Consider the following 26273-nt stretch of genomic DNA (forward strand, 5'->3'; position numbering starts at 1 on the left):
AAGGCGCCTCTAAATTAAATGTATTATTATTATTATTATTATGCACATGACCACCATATTTTATATTTTACGTCTCTATGCTTTTTTTTTGCATCATTATACATATTCTTTTACTTTTCATGTTAAAGATTATAAATTGTATTTTCACATGAAGAATACATATGGGATTTTGCATCCTGAATATCGTAGCAAGAACACAGAGCAGTTATTAGATTGTGCTCCACACTCTTCTGTTGGCGTTTTGTAAACAGCCATTCAGGATGTCAGTCTTGAGACCTTGCTGATACAAAATGGGATTGGGTGACTCACCACTGTGCTTCAGCCCGCATAATATGTCAATGATTAATACAAATGTTCTACTTTTCTTTTAACTAGTGTAATGATTAAATCCATCTTAAAACAATCACTAAGGAATTAATTTATATAACTAAGATAATAACTAAATATAATAACTATTAATTACTATTGAATGGATTCTAACCTTTTGCTCCATGATAGTGTTAACTATATATAACTTGATAACCCAAAAGACTGGAGATATCGTCTCTGGGTAAGGCGTACAATTATCTATTAGATAGGGTTCTCCTCATAATAATCATATTTAAAATACTTATCTTGCAATTGTAATCACTAGCCTGTTTCATGTATTTCTCCAATGTCCCTGTTAAATTATGATTTATTCAATTGGTTCCCTATGTACACCAATGTGTTTTTCTGAATATAAAATCATTCAAAAGTGATATTGATTTTGGTGTGAGGGACACTGAGACACTTATTCCTCAATTAAATTACAAATATTTTAGCATTTTAATAGGATTCTTGTAAAGTTGTTTGGATCATATACTATTGCCACAATGACCCATTAACTCAAACAACTATGTCCTCTTGTGTCCTGTCTTCGATTTAAAATCGTAATATTCCATGATATTTGATTCCTAATCTCAGATTGTTATTTCTATCAAAAATCAAGTCAATTGATGTACCACTTTGAAACAACCAATACTGTTCAAACATATGATGCTTGTTAAACAGGCATCTGAGTGTATGGTCAGAATACAAAACAATGCAATATTCAATACTCGTGTATTCAATACGCTATGTCAAGCAGATAAAAAGATCTGTGTTTTTCCTTGGTTTATGATCGTGTATAAGCACCATACCACCAGTAGGACTCTAATGACCCAGAGCGCATTCCGTTTCCTCCCCGCATGTCATTAGTGTAATAGTGGTGTGGACTGCTGTTTCCAAGGGGAGTGAAAAGTGAATATTCTCTATGAACCTTAGGCTGCATCTGTACCTTTGTTGAGATGAGAACCTTTTCTCAGACCCCATCGACCATTTGATGGGTACAATCTAAAAATCCCCATGCCATTAAATATAACTATTTATGCTATTGGTTATAGTTCCTTCATTTTGTCGCCAGATGCAAAAACAGCATCATAGTTTGGGTTGTAAAAGATACGTGAGGCACACAGAGTCAGGAATAAATATGACAACATATCCCATGGTGGAATATTTTTAACGCAGGTATGACTCAGTTGAATCTGAAGTTATTTAGCTTTAGATACTTAACGATATCTGATTAGCTCTTGGCCATTTATGACCTTTTTGCAGTCACATGCAGCATTTTGGATATTTTGTAACACAGCCAAGGTCAAATGCAGTTAATGTGCCACTGCTTGCCTGCAACATCAATCACTGCTGTGCATAAGTAATAAGGAAGTGTACATGTTGAGTGGTTCTTCTAAAGGTACTAAAGCCGATACTGAAGAAGTCAAGCGGTAGGAGAGAATTGCCTCCTTTGTGTTTCTGAGAACTACCATTTTCTATTAACAAATTTTTCTCCCTTTATCGTCATACCTGAGTTGACCAGCGAACACTTTTATATATTGTTACAATAATGAATTATTATTATTTTAATTGATTATTTATTATAATAATGACAACAATAACAACAACAATAATAATAATAATAATAATAATAATAATAATAATAACATTATTAATAATAATAATAATAATAATAATAATAATAATAATAATAATAATAATGTATGTGTAGTAGTACTTGTTGTTGTCATCTTCATAATCAGAGTGAGAGTCAACCTGACGTATACATTAATGACCCAACATCCGGGACAGGATGTTTATACAGGTGCTACATTTGGGATATGTTAAGAAATAGTCATAACGCATGACCAAACAACTTTGACCTTGAAACTTTTCCTGTATGCTGATGCTCTGTCAATTTTTGGTCCTTAGTTGTGAACTTCCATTTGGGTTATAACATGGTGATTCATCTGAAGGAGGATCAGGAAGAAGCCATAGACTCATAAACTGCCACTAGAGAACAACATGTGCTCCTGCTAGGCCCTTAAGACAATAATATTAGTGATCAATTCTACAATGCAAAAGTGCTAAGCGCCTTTATCTCTCCCTGGGCATTTATGACTTGGTTAATCGTTAAGCAATGCCTTTGTGTCCACTAGGATGAAGCAAGGACATATCTGACACCCCTCATTCAACTTTCCCAGGGTTGATCCACGGCTGACCAATAGCTGACTGCCGTTATATGGCCCTGTTTCACAGGGTATAAAGCAGGGGTCATCACAGCTCAGATTCCATAGGACAGCCTTAGAGTGGCTCAGGAAAGCATCAATAGGTTCAGGTTCAACACATATCTTGTTAGCTTTGGTCCAGTCCAACAGATCTGTATCCTGCATGACCATAAGAGGTTGCAGCAAGGTGACGGATCTCATTGAAAGAGTAGAGTGCACAGCTGCTTCTATCTGGCATTGAGAGACATCTGATGGAGAGGAAAATCAGTGGCGGTGGGGAGTTCGTCAACCAAGCTTTTGACAGCACAGGTGACAATGAGACATCGTTTTCCGGAAATGGCAACGGCGTCTCCAACGGGGACCACCGGGCGGTGCGTGCCTCCGTGGTGAGCGCCTTCGGTCACGACACCTTGGACCGCGTTCCCCACATTGATCTCTATCGCAACGCCGGAAGCATCAGCGGACACCGGGCTGTGAGACCTTCTCTGCAGGAGCTGCACGATGTCTTCCAGAAGGTCTGTGTGCTTGTGTTGTGTGTCTTTGGGTCTAAACAGAAAGAGAGAAAATGACTCAAATTAATGATGAAAAAGTGATCTCTGCACTACATACAAACTCCCCAGAGCAATCAATGATGAATCTTTGAACTGTTTCCTTCACTGCCTTCTGTCAACCTCTCTCTTTGGAGTATATAAGCATGTGCGCATAAAGGTTGACATGGATTTACTTTGCCGAAAAAAACCCTGGTATTCACATTTGCTTTTCCACCATGTCTAGGACGTTAAGGAGTGTGGATTCTGTGTTGGATGCAACTTTTTACCTAAACCATATCATATACAAAACAAAAAAAATGTGAAGAGCTGCAAGATTTATAGAGGAAAATCTGATTCGTTATTTAAGAAAGAATTTTTAAATAAAATAATATACTGCATAAAGCTCTTATATGGGGAATGCGGTTTACATAAGACCCTAAAAAACGTGTACGTTTATTGCTCTTTAAGAGACATTTAAATTGCTCTGAGCTGCAAAAGAGAATGGGACAAAGGTCATCAGAGTTTTAAAGGTTATTAAAGCTGAACCAAGAAGGACAAAACACTACCTAAATAGATGCACTTGTTTCTTAATTTGAATGGCGTTCATCTTGGGTTTTACTTTTATGTCAGTTTCAGTTTTGTTATTGAAGTTATTGATATAAAATAGATATGATCTGCTGAGCCCTTTTATCCTGACATTCAAGGTTGGTCAGGTATTAGATATAGATATCAGGGTGTAGATAATGTCAGTGTCATCTTGGACTTTTGATAGTATTTTTATTGGTCTAGAAATCCTGGGCTTTTATCATCAGCCATTCACAAACCATTCACAACCACAAATGGACACCTTTTCAAAAGCACACATGATGAGGATGCTTTTTGGAAAGGACTTTATTACTTTGTCAACATTGTATGAATCTGTTTATCTGTTTAGGTGTGGCTAAATGTATTGCTAAATCATTGGATTAATATGTAAACACAATGCCCTAATCTACTGGCTGTTTATATCAGTTTTATTGGGAAGACAAGAAGACACAGACCATGCTCGGACCCAATAAATCCAACCCATCTAAAATAATCACGCAATGTCGCAAATGAATTCCCATGAGACAAATTTGGAAGAGAAATTAGGCCCTGTATTTATAAATGTCAATCAATTATTTCTATGTGTCAAGACAAGGCTTGCCCTTACCCTTTTGTTTGGCCCTCTTCCCATTGTTCCCTGCGCAGGGTGGCGATATCTCAGTGCCGGACACGTTGGCGGACGACGAGGAGAGCAGCGAAGGGTTCCCGTCAGATGACCTGGAGTCGGCTGTCCCTGTTGAAAAGAAAAAAGGAGGCCCAATAAAATTTGGTTGGATAAAGGGGGTCTTGGTGAGTTCAATTGGGGCCACTGTGGACTAGCCCCTTAACTTTATAGGAACAGACTCTCAAATCCCCCATAAAAACACACTTGGGCATCATTTTCAGTACTTCATTATTCAGTTAATTTGATACTAGGTTCATAAATGATTGTTCGCACTGAGATGCAAACATTTGCAGATAAACATGTTTCCTTTTTTTAATGATATTGCTTAACTATTTTTACCCCCCTTGAAATTGAATATATGAAGGGTGCACATGTGAGGTGGGGGGATCAGTCCTTTGTTTCATCGTGCCTTATCATAGGCATCATAAACCTACCGTCTCGTGCCAATTCTGAAGTGGAAACCAACCATCGCCTGCCGACATCAATCGTAACCACTTGCTTGCTCTTGGGATGCTTTCCTACAGGTGCGATGCATGCTGAACATCTGGGGTGTCATGCTGTTCATCCGTCTGTCCTGGGTGTTTGGTCAGGCCGGCTGGGGTGAGTTGCATGGCTCTCCTGCTTTCCAATGAGGCGTGGGCTGGGATATTGACCAACATTCCAAATCATCCCCAAGTCCCCTGACTGCATTTCTTTCAATATGGGTCCACATAACATAGTTAGTAAGGATTAATTTCCATTTTAATAATGTTATCTTAGCTCTGAAAAGATAGGTGGATGTGTGTTCCAGGATGTGAGGCAGAGCTGGTGAAAGCGGTATTATAATTATGCAGTCCTCCACTACTTTGTAGTGAATCATTGTCTTGGGACTGATTCAACTATCTGATATATGTATGGGTATATGTGTGTGTGTGTGTGTGTGTGTGTGTGTGTGTGTGTGTGTGTGTGTGTGTGTGTGTGTGTGTGTGTGTGTGTGTGTGTGTGTGTGTGTGTGTGTGTGTGTGTGTGTGTGCGTGCGTGCGTGCGTGCGTGCGTGCGTGCGTGCGTGCGTGCGTGCGTGCGTGCGTGCGTGCGTGCGTGCGTGCGTGTGTGTGTGTGTGTGTGTGTGTGCGCGTGTGTGTGCGTGTGTGTGTGTGCCTGCGTGTGTGCCTGGATGCCTGGGTATGCGTGTGCGTGTGTGTGTGCAGGTGTGTCTATACTTTTACATTTGTTCATGCATGGGTGTGTGTGTGTGTGTGTGTGTGTGTGTGTGTGTGTGTGTGTGTGTGTGTGTGTGTGTGTGTGTGGTGTGTGTGTGTGTGTGTGTGTGTGTGTGTGTGTGTGTGTGTGTGTGTGTGTGTGTGTGTGTGTGTGTGTGTGTGTGTGTAAATGTGCATAAGTCTTAGAGGTGAGATGAAGGGGCTTGAGGAAAGATCTGAGTTGAGGTGAGGTCGCTCATGTATTTAAGTATTTTAAAACCAGAATGTGTGCGAGGGTCCACCCCCCTCTACATGGGCATGGCTAACAAAAGCCCCACTAAATATGTTGGGTCTTGTGTGTGGAGAATAAAGATTTGTTTTTTGATTTGTGTAATGTTTTCTTTCCAGGCCTTGGGATTGTTGTTATTCTCTTGAGCTGTGTGGTAACCACCATCACTGGCCTTTCCATGTCTGCTATTTGTACGAACGGAATTGTCAGAGGAGGTGAGAAAACACTTTATCATCACAACACAATAGCAATTACCTCTAAACCCTTGGGTCTTACACATATTTTTTTATTATAATTTTATTAGTTTACAGACACACTGTCTATTCCATCGTGAAACCTACAATTAAGTTCATACATAATTACTGCTCTACCATTGTATACCTTAAGAAACGTTTATGCGGTGACCACTGATACAGACATTTCCTCTAATTTCTGATACACAACTTCCCTTGCCAGGAAAGGTTTTTAAGCATTAGTAAAATACACATGCAACACAAAGCCAGCCACAGGTCGATAAGGGGCAATGGATGCAAACAGTGTGCGAGCATATCCTTAATGTCTACACACCCTTGGAAACAGAGTTGTGAGATAGAGAATCAAACAGGAAGCAGGTGAACAAGTTTCTTGGATAAAGACACAAAGTTACAAACTGCACCCCGTAGCTATCACCATAAATAATTTTCTTCCTGATATGTAGTCAATGAATCCTTGATGTGGTGATTAATCATCCACCATTGTGTGTGCGTGTCTGCAATTGTCTATTTTCCGTTGTCGTGGTCTTCACAGGAGGAGCCTACTACTTGATATCTCGCAGCTTAGGACCAGAATTTGGAGGCTCCATCGGTTTGATCTTTGCGTTTGCCAATGCGGTGGCCGTATCTATGTATGTGGTTGGATTTGCAGAGACTGTGGTTCAGCTTCTCATAGTACGTAAGCATGCATTACAGCAACTATCTTAGAACTGAATATTTGATTTTTATCAATGCTTATCTGTCGCCCTCTCGGCTTCCTCTCTTCCAGGACTATGATTCCATCATGGTGGATCCGTTGAATGACATCAGGATCATTGGCTGTATCACAGTGGTGTTGCTCCTGGGCATATCATTAGCTGGTATGGCATGGGAAGCCAAGGTAAGAGGAAGAGAACAGGAGGATGGCTAGCATGGTCAACCAACCACATGAATGCAAGCTTAAAACTGTCCTTTGACTTCACTAATAGGCCCAGATTGTTCTGCTCGTTATCTTGTTGGCGGCCATTGTCAACGTGTTTGTGGGAACCTTCATCCCGGCCACCGAAACTAAGAAAACACAAGGCTTCTTCAACTATCAAGGTCAGATACAAAAGAAGTTACAATCTGCATTCTAAACAAACCCTTGTGCTGAAGCATTTCATTCAGATGGTATATAGCCTAACCAACCTTATGTTGGTGAGGCTCCCCCTTCCTTCTCTCACTTTATGGGTATTTTTTTGGTGTTTTCTTTGCAGCAAACATATTCATGGAAAACTTTACACCAGATTTCCGAGGACCAGAGTCCTTTTTCTCAGTTTTTGCCATCTTCTTCCCTGCTGCCACTGGCATTCTTGCCGGAGCCAACATCTCTGGAGACTTGAAGGTGACTGTGGAAATTGGTGACTGTTGAAATTGACCCAAAGAATTCATGAACCACAGATTCGTTAGCCTTGTGAGAACATACGGATATTTAAGTTTGCTTTTTGCAATAAATATATGTCTGACATCGGCTGGACAGCAGTCGATTTTCAAATTGATTGTTCAAAAACCTCCAGACAATCAGAGAGACCCTCTTGTTGAATCCAGTTGGAAGTGAATCAAAAAAATATTCTAATCTGAGAAAAGTATTCCATGCAGACATGACATTTTGACATTTCTGGAAAAGAGAGACACACAGATTGTGAACTTGCGAGATCAGGATTCTCTCACTAGACTAACATATTCCCAGCCAGATGAAAATGAAGAATAATACAGAATAATTCATTCAGTGTTTTCTTAGCTTTAAACTAACTTAATATGTTCCGATCATTTGCTCGCTGACAATGGAATTTATTGTTGTGTTTTGTGTTATGTTTTTACAGGATCCTCAAGCAGCCATTCCTAAGGGCACCTTGTGGGCCATTTTGATCACGGGTATCACTTACCTCGCAGTAGCCCTCAGTGTCTGTACGTATTATATAAAGCTTGATTTGTTTTTGACATATTCCCATTTTAAAAAAAGAATATAGAAACCTAATAGGTATCACATCCAATGTTTGGTCCTGCACACAATACATTGAATCCAGATCTCACAGTAACTTCTATATTTCTAAGCACTGCTCTCTTTGTGTTTGTCAGCTGCCTGTGTTGTCCGTGATGCCACTGGAAACATGACTTCCTTTATCAACACCACGTTCATGCCAGCAGAGGATTGCAATGGTCCTTCAGTGGCTGCCTGTGAACTGGGGTACAACTTCTCCTCCTGTGTTACAAACCCAGATTCCTGCAAGTTTGGCTCGATGCATAACTTCCAGGTACACCGGCCCAAAGGTTTCCTCTTTACCATGACCTCTTCAGATGCTGAGAAACGCCCCGCCCCACCCCCCCACCCCCCCCCCCCCCCCCCCCCCCCAACACACACACACACACACACACACACACACACACACACGCACGCACGCACGCACGCACGCACGCACGCACACACACACACACACAAACACAGTGCATAGCTTCCCAAATTGTTTTTCTGTATTAGTTATATGAATGGGACTATAGATATAGAAGTTGAATGTTCCCATGAAACCTAGTCCCTTTTAACCCAATTTTCTTTTCCTTCTTTGGAAACTTCTGACATTCTGCCCTGCAGGTGATGACCATGGTCTCAGGGTTTGGTCCCCTCATCATCGCCGGAACATTCTCAGCCACCCTATCCTCTGCCCTTGCTTCACTAGTCAGTGCTCCCAAAGTCTTCCAGGTTGGTCCAACGCACACCTAGAAAAAGAAACAGTTCTGTCACACCAGATAGTGCTTATTCATTACACCTGACCTTGGTCATGAACATGGTTTATTCACAAGTAAAAGTATTCAACGAAACGTGTAAAGCGTTCTCAGTTATCCTCTTTTAACAGTGACTCTGTTCCTCAACAGGCACTATGCAAGGACAACATCTACACAGCACTGCATTTCTTTGCTAAGGGAAGCGGCAAGAACAACGAGCCCATCCGCGGCTACGTCCTCACCTTCTTAATCTCTGTTGCCTTCATTCTCATAGGTCAGTTGAGTCAAATGAGTGCTGGGTTATCATCAGTTTTCCCATCTAAACTTCAATAAACAGGTGTTCCCAGGGGATGCAGTACAAAAAAGGCCATTGAGAAGAGGCTAACTTTGTAGGTTACACAGAAAACAAAGGCAAGAAGTTGATTTTAGTTGTTTACACAGTATGCATTAGGGTAAAGCCTGATGAGACCATCTATACATTAAAGTTGTGGTCGGCAATGATTATCAGTTAGTCTGGCATTGGCTTGACAGCAATTGATTTTCACGTATGGTCATCGTCTTACATTGCTCAAAAACTCCAGAATATCAGATCAAATAACCAAGGGATGCTCTTGTTCTCTTCGCTCTTGCCTAATCCAATTCGAAGTCAGGAAAAACATGTCTGAGGAAAGCTTGTTGTGCAGATCACTTCAACATCCTTATTCGGTCTACTTCAGTTAAAACATCTTTGAGTGCTCAGTCGATTGATACACTTCATCAATAGTTCTTGAAATCTGCCGACCGTGGAGCTCCTTGCGTTTTCACGATCTGAAAATCCCTGTCCCTTTGCAATCTTTTTTCAATGGGCTTTCTGCCTGACAGATCCGCAGAGAGCAACAGAATGTGAACTGAAATTGATCTGGAAAGATCCCAACCCAATAGGCTACGAATTAATGATATCATCGTAATTTCAATGATAATCATCCTAAAACCAGAAAGAAATGCCATGCAAACTCCCTGCTCACCAGTCCCCTCAGTGTGGTGCATGCTGACGGAGCTTCAGGGGACCACCTCAGCCTAAGTCTGCTTTCTGTGTTTGTAGGCGACCTGAACGTTATCGCTCCCATCATTTCCAACTTCTTCTTGGCCTCCTACGCTCTCATCAACTTCTCCTGCTTCCACGCCTCCTACGCCAAGTCTCCAGGTCGGTTATAAACACACATACGTGAGCATGTCCCTGGTCCATATTTTGCTTATTGTTTTCTTCATGCATTGGCTTTAGAAATGGCATTCTTATCAGGAATCGGTCTTGGATTATTATAATTTTTTTTGATATGATAGAGGTTGTAGCGTGCAGGATAAGGAATCCATAAAATACGATGTGTGCTTTACATTCTTTGTGTTGTCTTCTCCGCAGGCTGGCGCCCGGCATACAAATTCTACAACATGTGGCTGTCGCTGGTGGGTGCGGTGTTATGCTGTGTTGTCATGTTTGTCATCAACTGGTGGGCCGCGCTCCTCACCTACGGCATCGAGATCCTTCTGTACATCTACGTCACCGTCAAAAAGCCCAGTGAGTGCAGTGTGTGCAAAACGCTTGAATGTGTTCATGTACGCAGACCTGTTACGAAATCACCTCTGGCTTTATTACCATCAGCATCGGCATTAACACATTAACCCTGTCTTCTTCTAGACGTGAACTGGGGTTCGTCCACCCAGGCGGTGACCTTTGTCAGCGCGGTCAGCAATGCCCTGTCTCTGTCTGGCATCGAGGAACATGTGAAAAACTTCAGGTACCAGACGGACCGCAGGAGCAATTCCTCAAATCGTTGACGTGAAATATGTCAGTACTCTCACATTTCCCCTGCTCATCCACTGCTCCACTAGGCCTCAGATCATTGTCCTCACTGGCTCGGTACGCACTAGACCGGCTCTCCTGGACCTGGCTCACTCCTTATCCAAGACCTATGGACTCTGTCTTACCTCTGAAGTCTTTGTGGTATGTGATCTGAAACAAATTACTTTTACCATTTGTTACCAGGGGGGAGGGGGTCTTATCAGTGTCTCATATGTCAAGACCTGAGGGGAGAATGTGGCTGGGATATGCTCCATTCCTTTGATTTAAAACCAAATTAGGCAGGAGAATGCTAATTTCTATTCCAAGGAACAGCTGTGGCCATTTTTATTCAAATTTCAACCTTTGAAGTGTAAACCTGTCACCTGACTTTTAAAAGTAGAATAAAGTATATATGTAGGTGTGTTATTTTAACAAAGGTACTAGAGACAGGGTTGAGGGTCACCTATTTCCTCTGAGTTTGTGATTGGTGGACACACACATGCACACATTCATATATACATTCATGTATAGGTGAATGTAAATACCCTAAATGTATAATGTATCTTCATCATGAAGCTTGTACCCGTGCAACAAATTCCTTCATTCATGAGCCTAGCTGATTTTTACATTTCCAGGGCCCAAGGTGGAAGGTGCTTCAGGAGATGAACGCTGGCATGGAGAAGAACCAACTATGGCTTCATAAAAACAAACGCAAAGCCTTCTACACTGCAGTGGCCAGCGATGACTTCAGGCAAGGGGCAGACGCCCTACTGCAGGTCAGCTGGTCAACATATGAACGCAGGTCTTCCTTGCAGTCTGTTAGTGATTTGAAAAGAGAAGTGTCAAAACACTATGTATTTTTAAATGCAACAAATGCAACATATGCACTTTGACTTTAATTCAACACAATCTTTTTACTGTCTCTTAAATTTGCCTGATCCAACACAAAGTGTGAATCTATCAGCTAGAGATAACTGTGGTTCAGAACCAGACCAAGGCTCCTGGCAAGGTCTTTATGGACACAGCGAGTGAAATAGTTGAATGTGGGGCAACAAGATAACAAGTGTTACAGCTCTGGCTATCGCAGTGGCCAAAGGATATAGCTGTGGTTCCTTCCAAGGCTTAGTACTTCAAACACTGTGGAAGTATAAAAGTTAGAATTGATTAACAAAAGCCCTGTGGCTGAGGGATAGAGGCAGAGGATCTTGTCTATAATCAGCTCGTAACATCTTCACAGGCTTATCTTGTCCCAGTAAAAGGCTTCTTTTATTTTTGATACACCTTTTTATGGATTTGTTTTTATTTGTTTATTTGTAATGATTACATATTCATACCCGTGAGTTAATTGAACACGCTATCTGGGTTTTTGTGGTTTCAGCGGTCATTTGGGAGGTTGATCTTTATGATGTTTGTTTTAACCCTACCGCCAACAGAGCTCTGGTCTGGGCCGCTTGAAGCCTAACATCCTCATGATGGGCTTCAAAAGAGACTGGAGGAGCGCCGACACTCAGGCCATCAAGAACTATGTGGGAGTTCTCCAGTATGTCACTCTCCCTCACATTTATGGTGTGTGCTTGTGTATATGTGTTTGTGTGTGCGTTTGGCATACACACACACATATATGCAAGCACACACCACAAATATATACACCCTTACACATATATACATATTTTCACACATGAAATACACACACTAGCACACACACATTGATACACACCACACACACACTCACACAAACTCACACACATACTTTCTCACTTAAACACATAGGCACAAACTTTCAATCTCATACCTAAACACGCATAGGCGCACCCAGACACATAAACATTCACTCACACACACGCACGCACGCGCACACGCGCACACGCGCACGCACGCACGCACGCACGCACGCACGCACGCACGCACGCACGCACGCACGCACGCACGCACGCACGCACGCACGCACGCACGCACACACACACACACACACACACACACACACACACACACACACACACACACACACACACACACACACACGCACACACACACTATCCTCACATTTAAACACACACTAATGCATGACTGAGCACACTTTTTAGATTATTAAGCAATTGTAATAATCAAATAAAAAAAACTATGTATATTATATGCAGATGCTTGATGAAGCTCGGTATCCTCATATGCCCCTTGTCTTTGTTCCAGCGATGCATTTGACTTTGAGTACGGCACTCTGGTGCTCAGAGTGCCCCAGGGTCTGGACATGTCTCAGTTCGTAGAGGAAGAAGGTGGGTGCATTAATATGAGCCCCTCTCACAAATTAACTGACTAACATACAGTATCAAAGCCATATGTTTTAGTGTTCATACATTTAGTGTTGTTTAGTGTACAAATTGATGCACACTGAATATTATCATTTTTTGTTGTTGAAATTATTACGCAAATGTACCTGATAAAGAAATGATGACGTTTTGGTTATTTAATAAAGGCTGTGTTGGATTGCAGGACATCTTTCTATGAAGCTAGTTTGGTAATGTCAACACTAATTTACCGTTTAATTAATATTCCTGGTGTACATTAGAGGGCAGGATAGGGTAATGTTCCAACTCCCAGTTGAAGGGTTGTAGGTTCAAGTAAGTAAAAGGCCTCATCTGTTCCTGTTATAGGATTTACTTTGGATAAAACATGGCAGTTATATTACTAAATAGTATATTGCTTTCTGCTGCTCTCTAGAGGAAATGATGAAAGCTGCGAAGGAGCAAGAGGCTCAGGAGAAGGAGGTCATGTCCAATGGAGTGAAAGGAAAGGGAAGGTTCAGGAAATCGAAGAACTCATCTCAACAAGTGCTCACCACCAGAGGTATACCACTTCTTCTTTATGAATTATAAAATAGCATGTTATTCCGTATTCTTTGCAACTTGACGTAAGCAGAGTGATGTAATTGTAAAAGATGACATCATAATTTAGAGTCCTTCGGAGAAAATGTCACTTTTTAAAACAGAACACATGCCCATTGTAGCCTTAAATAAAGAAACTGCTTTTAAAAAAGTAGCCTTCAATTCAAATATCTTTTGTGAATAAAGTTTTCTATCCTCTATCATGAATTATAACACAATCAGCGAGCTCCCAGAAGCGATGGGGATTTGATCTAATAAAATGGCTTCTCTTGTCCAGTAAGACTGTGGTTTGACAAAACAGTCATTTTACTCAGACAGCGGGGGGCCTGTTATATTAAGCATATTTATAGTCTGCTTCTTTCAGTCTTGGACACACACACACACACACAGCGTCAACACATTATTTTGCCAGGCATTGCTGGAGTGTGCAATGTGCAGTCTAATTGGAATGTGAGATTTCAGAGCTGGCTCTCCCTGCTAATGTTCTTACCGTTCCCCTACACGGAGACGGACACTCTCTGTCATACTGCATTAACCCCCCCCCCCGCTACACCCATATGTTAACTCTGGTTGTGCTTATTCCCTCTGTCCACCAGTATCAGTGTGCAGCCCTCCACCACCACAGGAGGCCAAGATTAATGATATGCTATTGGAGGCAAGCACTCAGTTCCAGAAGAAACAGTCCAAAGGCACCATTGACGTGTGGTGGTTGTTTGATGACGGCGGTGGGTATTCATTGCTTCTGGCCTCAAGCATTCGCATCACATGCACTGTATGGTGCCCTTATTGGTGCATTGTCCAAGACAGACGACACACAGAGAGGAGCATTACACTTCCAGCCATAGATACGGGAAAACAGTTTTAGAACTGAATAATGCTATGTTGAATGAATCATTTCTTTTTACATTCCCACACTATCTTCTGCCATTGTTTGAGGGGGAAATAGGCCATGAGATATCGATTGATACAAATTTTGACAGAGTGGTGAAAAAATAATGAAACAAATGAATGAATCAACGAATGTCTCATCCAGGTCTGACCCTGCTGCTGCCGTACATTCTCACCACCAGGAAGAAGTGGAAGGACTGTAAATTGAGGATCTTTGTTGCCGGGCAACCTGGACGCACTGAGCAGGATAAAGAGGAGTACGATTATTATAAAAGTTTATGATAATAATTACACACATTTATTTAGAAGAAAGAGCTGTTCTTTTTTTCCTATAATGAGTCCAGGAGTCCATTAGAGTCCAACAAAATATTCTTCTCTCTGCAGCATGAAGACCCTGTTGATCAAATTCCGAATTAACTGCAGTGACATCAATGTCATCGACGACCTTCACATCGGCCCCAAATCAGATAAGTAAGTGTGCCTTTTCCATTGCTATTTCATTGCCCAGAGTCCAGAGGGTGGAATAGTGGTTTAAGCTTTCTTTAAAGTTTTAGAAAATAATGTATAAATCCATGGGCTTCCTTTTAGCTGGAAGGCATTTGAAGACATGATTGAACCGTTCCGTCTGCACGAGGGTGGCAAAGACAAGGCCCGCAGTGAAGCATTGCGAGAAGAATCGCCCTGGATGATCACAGACGAAGAGCTCAGCAGCTTCGAAGAAAAGGTTAAACAACCAGATTGAAAAAATACACAATAAATATATGTATAAATATAGAATACAAATGTATTCAAGACGATATACAGAAGACAGACAGATTGTGTTTCTTTTGGAGTCAATTAGTTAGTTGATAACACAGTATTTTGGTCTGTTTATTTGCATACAAATTTCTGCGATTGTTTACAGACTAACCTGCAGGTGCGCCTGAATGAGCTTCTCTGGGAGAAGTCAAGTTCGGCTAACCTCATCATAGTGTAAGTATGGACCATTAAGGTGAAACATCCCATGCTGTACGGCTCGAATGAAAAAGTATAGTATGGGCCCCAGCAGAAAAGTGTGGGCAGGTTCAACGCTGTTTATTTTTAAAGGAAGGAAAGAGGCAAAACATACGTTCACAGTACAAAAAAGGGTTGAACTGGGTGCCTACTGTTTTCCCTGTTACCTTTACAGGAGCATGCCTATTGCCCGCAAGGAGTCTGTCTCTGATCATCTCTACATGGCTTGGCTGGACACTCTGACCAAGAACCTCCCTCCCACACTACTCATCCGAGGAAACCACAAGAGTGTCCTCACCTTCTACTCCTGAGCGGGAGGGAGAGGACAACGGCAGACAACCTTGCTAAAATTTAATTTTTGAAAGGACATTGTGGTCGGTTTCATTTTAAGGGAACTTGTGCCAGAACAGACTCAAAATGCAGAAACATTTACAACATGACTTTAGTGATGTTAATTTCTGGAGTGGTCGGCTATCTGAATGCATGGAATAGGTTTCAATGCTTACAAAGTAGGCAAATAAAAATCTAGAGTTGGTAATGCTTTTTCCCCTAGCGAGGCCACAATATAATAAAACAGTCTAGTTATGTACAATTCCACCATACCTGGGCATGTTGTTGGTTGGCAAAATGGCAGGTCACTGCTATCAAAACATTTTATAACTGTAAAATAAAAGCATTAATATAGAGTATATCAATGCATGTTTAGTATTTTTGATAGTAAAGAATGAATATGGAAAACTCACAGGTGTTGGGTATATGCTGATTTCTGTCATTAGGCCATACGAAAGTATGCACTTTTGTTATTGTTTGACATGCATAGTGTGTTGCTGTATTATAAAGCCGTTTATCTATTTCATATGAATGTCTAAATATTACAAAGGGTACGCTATTCATTTTTTACCTATAGCATAACATACTCCTTTGGGTTAATGAAAATTGCTTAATTGTCTGTATATTTTTAATTCAGAATTATATGTCTTATTAAATGTGATCATTTGATTCAAAGAATAATTAAAATATTGTCTTCTTATTTTTGTATTTATCATTTCAGAATATCTATGGGCCTTATATAGTAGGGATTCCACAGATGGACGTACAATGAATGGCCTAGTATTTTGCAGGACAAATAATAATCCAACTCATTCATGTAACATGTAAGATATATATTATATATGTTTGGTGTAACCTATTAACTGTAAATAATAATAGACCGTCATCATATTTTAGCTGACCAACATGACACAATTTCATAACACGTCTCCTCGGGTGAGGGCGCAGTGGCCCCTGCAGGAGGAAAAGGAGACGTGCAGCTCGTGTCGAACTACCGACAAGCTAACATAAACCTAGAAAAATGATTCAAACTGTTCGCCGAGGATTGGTCCAGCAACTACTGGGTTCTTCGTTGTGGCCAACTGCCCCACATTCTGTGCAAAGGAAATGTAATATGTCGACCCAAGACAAAGATGAGCACGGTACAGTCCAAAATCTTGATGGCATGCCATTGAGGATTTCCTTTCCGAATAGTACAATGGTTTAGTTTTCTTTTAACGCTCTTGCTGTTTTTTGCGATGCCATTGTAACAAACAAATGCAACCATGGAACATGTTTCACTATTCAACGTAGTTTGGCTTGTTGATAATGCAATGGGATAACGATACAATGGTTGAACCAAACTGGTAAACAAAGAAGACATTTTGACATAATCTCGCGGGAGGTGTTGCCCAAAAAAGAAGTGTTGTCCTAGTGACGAGGCATTACTGGTTGCGATCTCTCCATGTATCGTTTTTATTTGTAGGCCTACTGTAATCACAATCAGTAATTTCCATAAAATGAATAAACCTTACGTGACATGAGTGCCGGTTAAATAATCTCACAGACACACACACCAACACGGAAGGGGTGTGTGTGTTTCAGACCAAGCTCAATAAAATTCCGCCCTCAAGCAGCTCAGAGATTCGGAAGCTCTTACGTGTCTTTACGTAAACCTTCCCATCTTCCGAAATAAGAGGGTTCAGGAAACGCCCCTCAGAAGTTCGTAGGCTATGACATAAAACCGGAAAAACAGATAATTCCTGAGACTAAACTTCATAACAACAAGTAGGGATGCCTGCAGGGACCTCTTTGCGCTTGCTGAATCCGATTAATCAGTTCTTAGGACTGCTTCCGATGGTTGACCATGAGCGAGAATTTATCAGGTGATGTTTATAAGTGTAAGCTTTAATGTATCGTAATGCAAATGTTATAATGGGTCTTAAGTTCGCCACTTAGTGCTTGCTGCAAGTTCAATTTGATCTATTAATGAAATGGGCAGCCATTGTTGTGGCGTGATCGCGGAGGACTCGGGTAGCTTTACTTCCGCACGAAACTCCGAGCGGAAACTCCGTCCCAACATTCCTCCGTCCCAACTTTCCTCCGAGCTTAAGGTCCGAAACTCCGACCGTTTTGAAGGCGGCAGTAGATTGCACGTTGGTCGGGAATCTGCTGTCATTTTCTACTCGAGTAGGGTCTATCTGCAGATCTGCAGCCGGAGCCACTTGCCAAACACGCCCATTGCTCTGCCAAACACGCCCATTGCTCTGCCAAACCCGTTTCTTCAGCACAAGAGGTAGTTAAAATTACCCTGTACTTAATTGGCTGCTTGCCGTCGCTTCCCTGTCGTCATTGTGTTAAACCAGCCAATAGCGCGCCAGTCGGAAAAAGACAGCTTGGTGATTGGTTCCCGCAAAAACGTATCAAAACTAGACTCTCTCCAGACCCTTCTGCAGGGTGAACGCAAATCGGCGGTAGAATGGGCGGGGCTACCCAGTCGCGCGCCACTTTAAGCCCGCGAGTTTGTAATCATTATCCACAAGCTTGATGAGCGGCAGCCACATCTAAATCGAAAACGAATAGCTACATGCTGCATACTTTTGACTTTTCTCTTTCATAACATGCCTTCGATAGATGTAACAAATCCTTCAGATGTCTCTCCATTGAAGAGGACAAAGACTGAAACGCACTCTGAAGATGACCTACTCGTCCTTAAATTCGCTAAGCTCTCTGAGCTGGCAACGACTCCAACGAGGGGTTCTCCCAGAGCTGCAGGCTACGACCTTTACAGGTTTGTTTACCTTGTGCATGAAATGGTAATACCCTTACTTCTAGATTTCTAGTTTTCGCAAGTCCAATTGTATCAACTTCTTTATTTTTCCAATCATACAGTGCTTACGAGTACACCATTGAACCTATGGACAAGGCCCTGGTGCGTACGGATTTACAGATTGCGGTTCCTCACGGCTACTATGGTAGAGTAGGTGAGAGTCATGCACATCCTTAAAAAGTGACTACTGTTCATTTTCACTGTTTTATTGATTAATTTAATATATTATATTAACAAAATAATGTTCTATAGCACCCAGATCTGGACTGGCAGTAAAGAACTTCATTGATGTTGGTGGTGAGTTGATAACTTTTATGTTCGGCGATACCATGAATGCTGAAGAAGTCCTAATTAGAGCTGTGGTGTAATCCCTTGCTTTTAACATGCGTGCTTTGCTTTTCTTTTCTTTTCTTTTATTAGCCGGAGTTGTCGATGAGGATTATAGAGGCAATGTTGGAGTTGTGCTCTTCAACTTCGCCAAGACTCCCTTTGTGGGTATGTTCTAGTTACCTGCCTCCTTGAATCATCAGGTTTAATAACTCCCAAGTCATGGGTTTCATGTTCTGGCTAGATACCTGGACTACTCTAATTGGCTGTGCCTAAATTATGTGAAAGCTCTTCGGAGATCATTTCCTTTGTTTGAAATGTGTATGAAATATTGTGTACTCTCTTATTAAATACTATACGGGAAACTCAACTAGTGCTTTTGTCTCCTTCCCCCTGCAGTGAAGAAGGGTGACCGGATAGCTCAGCTGATCTGTGAGAAGATCTGCTACCCAGAGCTAGTGATGCTGGAGGTAAAACTCAAAAACACCTCCGCTCTCAGAAATGCAACTGATGCGTGACATATCCTTTTTTAATCTTTGATAGAAATTGTTTCCTTCAATGTTAATTGTAGAATATTTTTGAAGTTTGGGTTTTGTTTTTCAGACCCTTGACGCGACACAACGCGGAGCTGGGGGCTTTGGGTCAACTGGAGCCAACTGAAATGAACATGTATAAAGTGCAAAATTATGAATTGGTTGAGTTATGTGAATTAAATATTTGTTTTATATTATTTGTTTTCATTGGTATGCTTTTTTCTAACAATATATCTGTGCATTAATTTGGTGTCCTTGTTTTCATTTGTACTTCTCTTATGATAATCTCCCAGACACTAATGAAGAAAATGTTGTTTTACCTAAGTTATTTCACCACATGGGGGCACTATAGGGAAATAAATAATTCAGTGTACCATAAAGTCTAACTTGACTTTAAAAGGTTGCTATAATTGCTTGTATCTGTCCTGGTGTTAAGTTTTATGTTGAAACTTTCTCTTGATTTCAGGGGAAGATGCAGGGTATAATTTGTTCTGTATGTACACAACCCATATGCCTCCTTGAGCAAGAGTCCTACCTGCCACTCCCTTAATATGTAGCTGAATATATTGGAAAAAGAATCGGCCATATTGCTACTAAGAAAAAATGGTAAATAGCCTCAATAATTCAAATAAAGCATAGCAGTGGTGACATATACACCAAAAATATGTAAGTTTATTGTGAATTTCGGACGAAAACCCTCACTGACGTGAGCGGAGAACACAGACGGGTGTCTTAAGGCTGGTCCAAGACGATGCGGCACTGATTGTACTTGTGAGAGAATGTGTGGCCATGAAGGCCTCAGTGCATAATCATGAAGGCCCACGTTTGGCGTCATCACAATGTGGTATGTGTGCACAGATTTGTATGTATACACAGTTTACAAAGTAGTTGGTCATTATAAGCACCATTACAAACCCCTTCAACGTTGCGAGGATTCCTATAGTTTACAAATGCTTCATAGATTAAAGGTGGCATTGATTATTACAGTATAAACACACATAATTTACATGTAGTATAAAGAAGAGCACACAGGGTATGAAGCTAACTGTTTTTGTAGCGAAGACTTGAAATCTGAAGAAGCGGCCGATGGAATGGAATTATTGTGACTACTGAATAGTACAGTGCATTTCAGAAGTCTAATTGTTTTGCTAGCACCAGTAAATATGAATTATTCTAGTCAGTAGGAAAAATGGAATAAGCTTAGTTTAAATATGCAGAAGACATCATTCAAGCTCAGACATGGGTCCATTCCAATAGTCTACAGTAAGTTCCTTTCCTCAGCCAACAACTTCCGGTTAGTCTTACTTATTTTCAGTCAAATATATAAGAAAGTCAGATGTTCATGCTGTTTTTTTTTTGTTTAATAGAGGAAAGGAATTCACTGCAAATTAATTACTTCCAATTCTTACACCAAAGACGAGCTATGTAAAGCCTTCTCCAGTTCAAGTGCCCTTTCAAACTGGTGCCCGATTCCACATATCATATACAACATTGAACAATTCTTGCCACCTCTCCCCTCTGCACAATCCCCCACCCCCCACCCCTCACATTCGCTAGAGCACTTTTTTGCACACAGCTGAAGTTGTTTGTCAGGACAATATGTTCTTCATCTGAGGATCATGACACACGGACAAGATCAGCCGGTCGTTTTAAAACAAAAAAAAAAAAAAACGTGGGCGATTGTATATCTATGATATGTAGAATCGTCTTTGGGAATCAAACTATTTCGCCCCCCACCCCCCCACCCACACCCACCCGCCCCTTCCACCCTACAAAACCTCAATCCTTGTCTCTTTGGTGTCAAGCCTTCCTCCACGTTGGAGCAAGGAAGGAGCTGCCCTCTCCCCCACCACCGCTGACCCAGACTCGGTGGTTCCTCCAGCAGCCACAGACGCTTAAGCTTCGGGCCTTTCTTTTGTTTTCCTTGGAGAACGTCTGAGCCTGGATCAACAGTCGCGGCGTGGCAGCCTCTGCCCCCGTCTCTGTCGCGTGGCGGTTAATGGAGGACGATCTGCACCCTCATCCTCAGCGTGTCGCCCAGCTGTCCTGTGAGGTAATCCTTATCGTGTCTGTCCTCCAGCTCGGCCAGCTCCTTCTTGTGGTACAGCGGTGCGCTGCTGATCTGGAGCTCATACGCCCCGGGAGGCAGTGCCTTCCTCCTCTTGGCCAGGTGGAGGTAGCTCACGCCCTGGGCCTGGTGGATCTTAAAGTAGCCCTCCTGGTTGCCGTAGTCGATGGTGTAGCGGACGTGGTCGTTGAGGGTGGACAGCGCTGGCGTGAACTCCAGGATAGGGACACCGCCGCTCAGGTCACTGATGTTCAGGTTGAACAGGAGGGTGTCCTCGATGTCCAGGCTGGCCATGCTGACCACCTCCTGCTTTTATTTGGCAAAGGAAGAATAAAGTGAATACTCTTTAAAGCCATTTTGAGACTGATACTGTGATTAAGATGTACCGTATACACAAACTCGTATGCAAACAAACTTGTAAGCAGAAGCAAAACATAACAGAAAGTAAATCGATGTCACGCGGGTATGGGTAGACCAACCTGTTGGTGACTGAGGGGCTCCCCCTCCTGGGTAGAGTTGGTACTGCGTCGACTGCGTCCCTTCTTGGGATAGCCGTTGATCTTACATTCATAGCAGGCCTCATGAGAGAGAGAGTTGTCGTCTTTCGCTCCACCTCCGTCTCCAACTCCAGCTTGTCCAATACTGACGCCGGTGTCAGTGCTGCCGTCGAAGCCCGCACCGGACACGCAGTGCCTGCAATGCAAACACACACACACACACACACACACACACGCGCACACAACCACAACCACACACACACACACACACACACACACACACACACACACAACCACACACACACACACACACACACACACACACACACACACACACACACACACACACACACACACACACACACACACACCATGTGGTGATTACACACACCCCTACCACCGTCAGACGTCAGAGCCATGCTCAGCAAAGCACTGACCCTAGCCCACATACCCTTGGCCTGCCCGGAAGTATCCAGAAGGGCAGCCACAGAGGTAGCCGCCGTCCGTGTTGGAGCAGCCGTAGTTGCAGGGGTTTTGGCTGGAGGAGCACTCGTTGACGTCGGAGCAGCCCCCGCTGTTCTGCTGGTAGTTGAAGCCGGTGGGGCACGCACAGCGGAAGCTCCCCAGTGTGTTGTGGCACGACGCCCCCCCACAGATCTGGCTGTTTTGACATTCATTCTCATCTGGGTCACAGGAAATAAACAGGAAGTAAGTCAAAAGGTCATCCTGCTGAAAGAACATGAAACAATACTAGGAAGTCTGGAATGGGAATATGGGAGAAGGATTAATGCAGTAGGAATGAAAGGCGAAAATCTAAATCGCACACTATTTATACACAACTGTGACGGGCAATTGGTTTTGTGTACAGCAATAGAATGAAACGAAGAGTTGACAGTATAACAGCTCAATGTGACCAAGTATAACATTGAATGTTGATGGACCGAACTGTGTCTCACCAACGCACTGGTTCCACTGGTAGTGCTGAAGGTATCCCTGAGGGCAGCTACACCTGTAACCACCCACCAGGTTCTGACAGCCATGTTGACACCTGTGGTTATCATCACACTCATCCGTATCTGTCCGGAGCACAAAGGAACACACACACCGGACGCACACAATGAGAATTAAACTGAAACACATTTACTAAAGACGAGGGCGGTTTACATTATTATTATTATTATTATTACTTATTGTCAGAAAAAAGAGAAACAACAATATATTGCAGTCGGTATGGATGTTCATAGGAAAAGTACCAAGGCACTTATAATTGCTAGGTTAACCCATTCCCCCTATACAACAAGGATAGTTAGGATAAGATGCTACACAATGCTAAGTACTATTTGTAAGTGCCGCGATGTACAAACATACATTAATGTGTGTGTAAGAGGGGGCTTTTTGGGAGAGTAAGGGAGGGGGAGGGGCGTTGGGTGGTAGGGAGGGAGGTAAGGAGGTTTCTATTAGTCACCGACCTTCACATGTTTGTCCGGCAGGGTCCAATGAAAATCCACGTTGACAATCACAATTGTAACTTCCTGGACTGTTCTGGCAGACACCATTGCTGCCGCACAGATTAGGGTCCGAGGCACACTCGTTATTGTCTATACAAGGAACAATGCAATGCAGAAGTTAGTACTCTTAAATCCTACAACCGCTTCATAGGCCTAAGAGAGAAGGTTGCGCCACACTTTTGGTGCATTTGGAAAAACCGAACTGGCTCTGTCACATCAAGTGAGATTATATCACTCGGTAAAGGTGTAAAATGCTAATCAATCCCCAAACTGTGAAACAACCAAGCATGGCTAAAATCCTTGTCCTGAGCACATAATCACTCTTCAATATAACCTTTAAACACAGCTTCTGCAAGACTTTGAGGTGGTGTGGGATTAGCTCTGAAGAGGGGACATAAGGCTTTTGACATGGGAGCTGCCTTGTGGTCTACGGAGAGAGAGTAAGAGAGCGAGAGGCATAAAAAAAAAGGAAGAGGTCACCATGACAACCTACTGCAGTGCTCCACAACAAGTCATTGCTAGGCTCCCATGACTCAAACCCATTGGGGCCTAATGAGATCAGCGTGATATCAGTCTGCGTCTATTAACTCTCTGAGAGGGTTAGGGGGCTTTAGACTGAGGTGCTTGAAGGGTCTTTTACAAGCTGGGACGAGATATACTATGAGTTATCTAAATGCTGTTGCGTTTGTTCGAAAGGAAAGTAAGAAAGTACGAGGGAAAATATGGGTTTTGGCACTGAGAGCCAGAAGGCATGAGTGAGTTTGAAGATATAGAATACACAAAGAATTCAATGTAAAACTTTGTGAGAAAAGGGCATTTTGAGTTACCTATACAGGCTGTGTGATGCTGTGTGAATCCTGGAGGACATTTGCAGGTGAACCCTCCAATTGTGTTGACGCACAGGAACTGACAGTTGTGCTGCTTGCTTGAGCACTCATCCAGATCTGAGAGGCAAGCAGAATCAGAATTAGACATGTGGTACATGTAAAATAACCGCAAAATCACCCAACAGGAATAGAGGTCAAGGAGTTTAACATAGTTGTCGTTTTGAGGGGGATGTTGGGATATTGCTTTCAAAAGATGTCCCTCTCCCCCACCCCCAGCATGTCTATTAATTCTCTATCAAGTCAGTGAACTACAAATGAACTGTTGAGGAAGCAGACACTGGAAACTGGGAGTCAAGGCTGGCGAAGTCAACGGAGAGGAGAAGAGCATGCTTGTTTAGACTCCAAAACAAGCCTAACAAATGGGCACAGATGTGCACTGTCTAGTGAGGAGGAACCATTGACACCCAAGATACACACTTAGACAAACACCTGCCTGCGTGTGTGTGTGTGTGTGTGTGTGTGTGTGTGTGTGTGTGTGTGTGTGTGTGTGTGTGTGTGTGTGTGTGTGTGTGTGTGTGTGTGTGTGTGTGTGTGTGTGTGTGTGTGTGTGTGTGTATCGCTCACCTTTGCAGCTCTTCCCGTCCTCCTGAAGGATGTATCCGCGTGGGCAGGAGCAGAGATAGCCTCCTTCTGAATTCTTGCAGATGAAGTTACAAGGCTTGGGTGCCTGGATGCACTCATCCACGTCTATAGGGAGATAGAGAGAGGGAGATACAGAGACAGAGAGAGAGAGAGAGAGAGAGAGAGAGAGAGAGAGAGGGAGGGAGAGGAAGTTTGAAGGACAGAGAAACGGAAAGCAAAAGCGAGAGAGACACACATAGAGGGAGAATGTGTCAGCGAGAATATGAGACAGTTTGATCTTAAGGCCAGACATTCCATGAAGGGAGAAAGATGAGACGGACTGCATTTTTTCCCTTCTTCTCCTTTGTTTTTCGATGGGGAGCGAGAGCTACTCCCTCCAGGTAGTTTTTCAATTCTTTCCTAGACAGCAGGACTGAGGGATGTGTGGGGAGGGTCACAGCTGATAGAGAAGAAGCTAGAGATAAGCGTAGAATGTGAGTCCTCACCCACACACAGCGTGCTAGTAATATCCGTGGTGTAGCCTGCCTTGCAGACGCAGCTATAGGAGCCCAGCATGTTGATGCACTGGCCGTTCTTGCACAGATTCCCCATCACGCGACACTCGTCTATGTCTGGGAGGAACAGGACAATGGCTGTTGTTAGATTTCGGCACAGAAACCAGATCTCTTCTTCTCCAGGTTGTTGTTGGGTTAAATTGGTTGCTTTAAAAATAATCATTTTCAGGTGTAATTGCTTTTTGTGAAGGCTCTGTGTATGTATTTATATATATATATATATATATATTTGGAAGAATGCTGGTCATGATACTCAGGTATAATGACATTTAGCATGGCTTCTCCTGATGTAGTTATAGTATACTTTAAAGGCACTATTCAAATTAAATGTACACACAGAGGTTCAATGTTAATAGAAAGATGCAAAAAAAGAAAAGAAATGTATATATATTGATTATACATATATATACACACTATTAACATAATTTCATTTTTTTATTTTTCCATAGCATTTAAGTTTCACTTTCACTTGGTACCTCTGCCATCTGTGGTGTAACCTGGGCCCAGGGGACACATCTTCCTGTACTGGGTGGTCCCGGGGAGGGGGCAGAGCTCACAGCCTGTTCCCCAGCCCCGGCCCCCATCGCAGCAGCACTCGGACTTGGTCACCATGTTCCTGTTGCTGGACGTCATCTGACAGAGTGTGGTCAGGACCTCGGTGAAGCAGAAACCCTGGCGGTTATCTAGAGAGCACAGGGGAGGCACCGGATGAGATGGCCATTAGCTATGGGTATGTGTGTGCACGTGTGCGTGTGTGTGTGTGTGCGTGTGTGTGCATGTGTGTGTGTGTGTGTGTGTGTGTGTGTGT

The 26273-nt window shown here is 42.6% G+C and overlaps 3 protein-coding genes across 11 annotated transcripts in view; 2 read left to right on the top strand and 1 right to left on the bottom strand.

The window, feature by feature from the left end:
• Positions 1-2566: 2566 nt before the first annotated feature.
• slc12a1 (solute carrier family 12 member 1) lies at positions 2567-16400 on the top strand. Its single transcript, XM_060071629.1, has 26 exons — positions 2567-3073; positions 4319-4462; positions 4862-4937; positions 5924-6019; positions 6591-6730; positions 6825-6935; positions 7024-7135; positions 7291-7418; positions 7897-7981; positions 8153-8328; positions 8664-8771; positions 8945-9068; positions 9876-9977; positions 10191-10346; positions 10467-10566; positions 10661-10772; positions 11246-11386; positions 12044-12150; positions 12798-12880; positions 13326-13451; positions 14086-14214; positions 14523-14634; positions 14762-14848; positions 14966-15101; positions 15282-15349; positions 15546-16400. The coding sequence occupies exons 1-26, from the start codon at positions 2810-2812 to the stop codon at positions 15679-15681; spliced, it is 3159 nt and encodes a 1052-aa protein (XP_059927612.1). The 5' UTR covers positions 2567-2809; the 3' UTR covers positions 15682-16400.
• Positions 16401-16659: 259 nt separating this feature from the next.
• On the top strand, positions 16660-19614 carry dut (deoxyuridine triphosphatase). Of its 2 annotated transcripts, none has more exons than XM_060071630.1 (7): positions 16660-16842; positions 18314-18470; positions 18572-18663; positions 18762-18806; positions 18930-19004; positions 19236-19306; positions 19440-19614. In XM_060071630.1, exons 1-7 carry the CDS (start codon positions 16722-16724, stop codon positions 19494-19496), a joined length of 618 nt encoding a protein of 205 aa, XP_059927613.1. In that variant the 5' UTR covers positions 16660-16721; the 3' UTR covers positions 19497-19614. The 2 variants fall into 2 exon arrangements, with proteins under 2 accessions (XP_059927613.1, XP_059927614.1); XM_060071631.1 differs by lacking the exon at positions 16660-16842 and adding an exon at positions 17421-17565.
• A 389-nt stretch (positions 19615-20003) lies between these two features.
• fbn1 (fibrillin 1) overlaps positions 20004-26273 on the bottom strand; it is a 62694-nt gene continuing 56424 nt past the window's right edge. For 3 of the 8 annotated variants that reach the window (XM_060071621.1, XM_060071623.1, XM_060071620.1), the window contains 9 exons: positions 25942-26148; positions 25397-25522; positions 24894-25016; positions 24270-24386; positions 23404-23532; positions 22891-23010; positions 22386-22617; positions 21917-22130; positions 20004-21746 (listed from right to left, as the gene is read on the bottom strand). In XM_060071621.1, coding sequence (XP_059927604.1) covers positions 21366-21746; positions 21917-22130; positions 22386-22617; positions 22891-23010; positions 23404-23532; positions 24270-24386; positions 24894-25016; positions 25397-25522; positions 25942-26148 — 1649 coding nt within the window. In that variant the 3' untranslated portion in view covers positions 20004-21365. The remainder of the gene's footprint in view (positions 21747-21916; positions 22131-22385; positions 22618-22890; positions 23011-23403; positions 23533-24269; positions 24387-24893; positions 25017-25396; positions 25523-25941; positions 26149-26273) is intronic. The other 5 variants (XM_060071625.1, XM_060071622.1, XM_060071626.1 and 2 more) reach the window with 5 other exon arrangements.

The sequence above is a fragment of the Gadus macrocephalus genome, chromosome 14 (genome assembly GCF_031168955.1).
Source record: "Gadus macrocephalus chromosome 14, ASM3116895v1".
Taxonomy (NCBI): domain Eukaryota; kingdom Metazoa; phylum Chordata; class Actinopteri; order Gadiformes; family Gadidae; genus Gadus; species Gadus macrocephalus.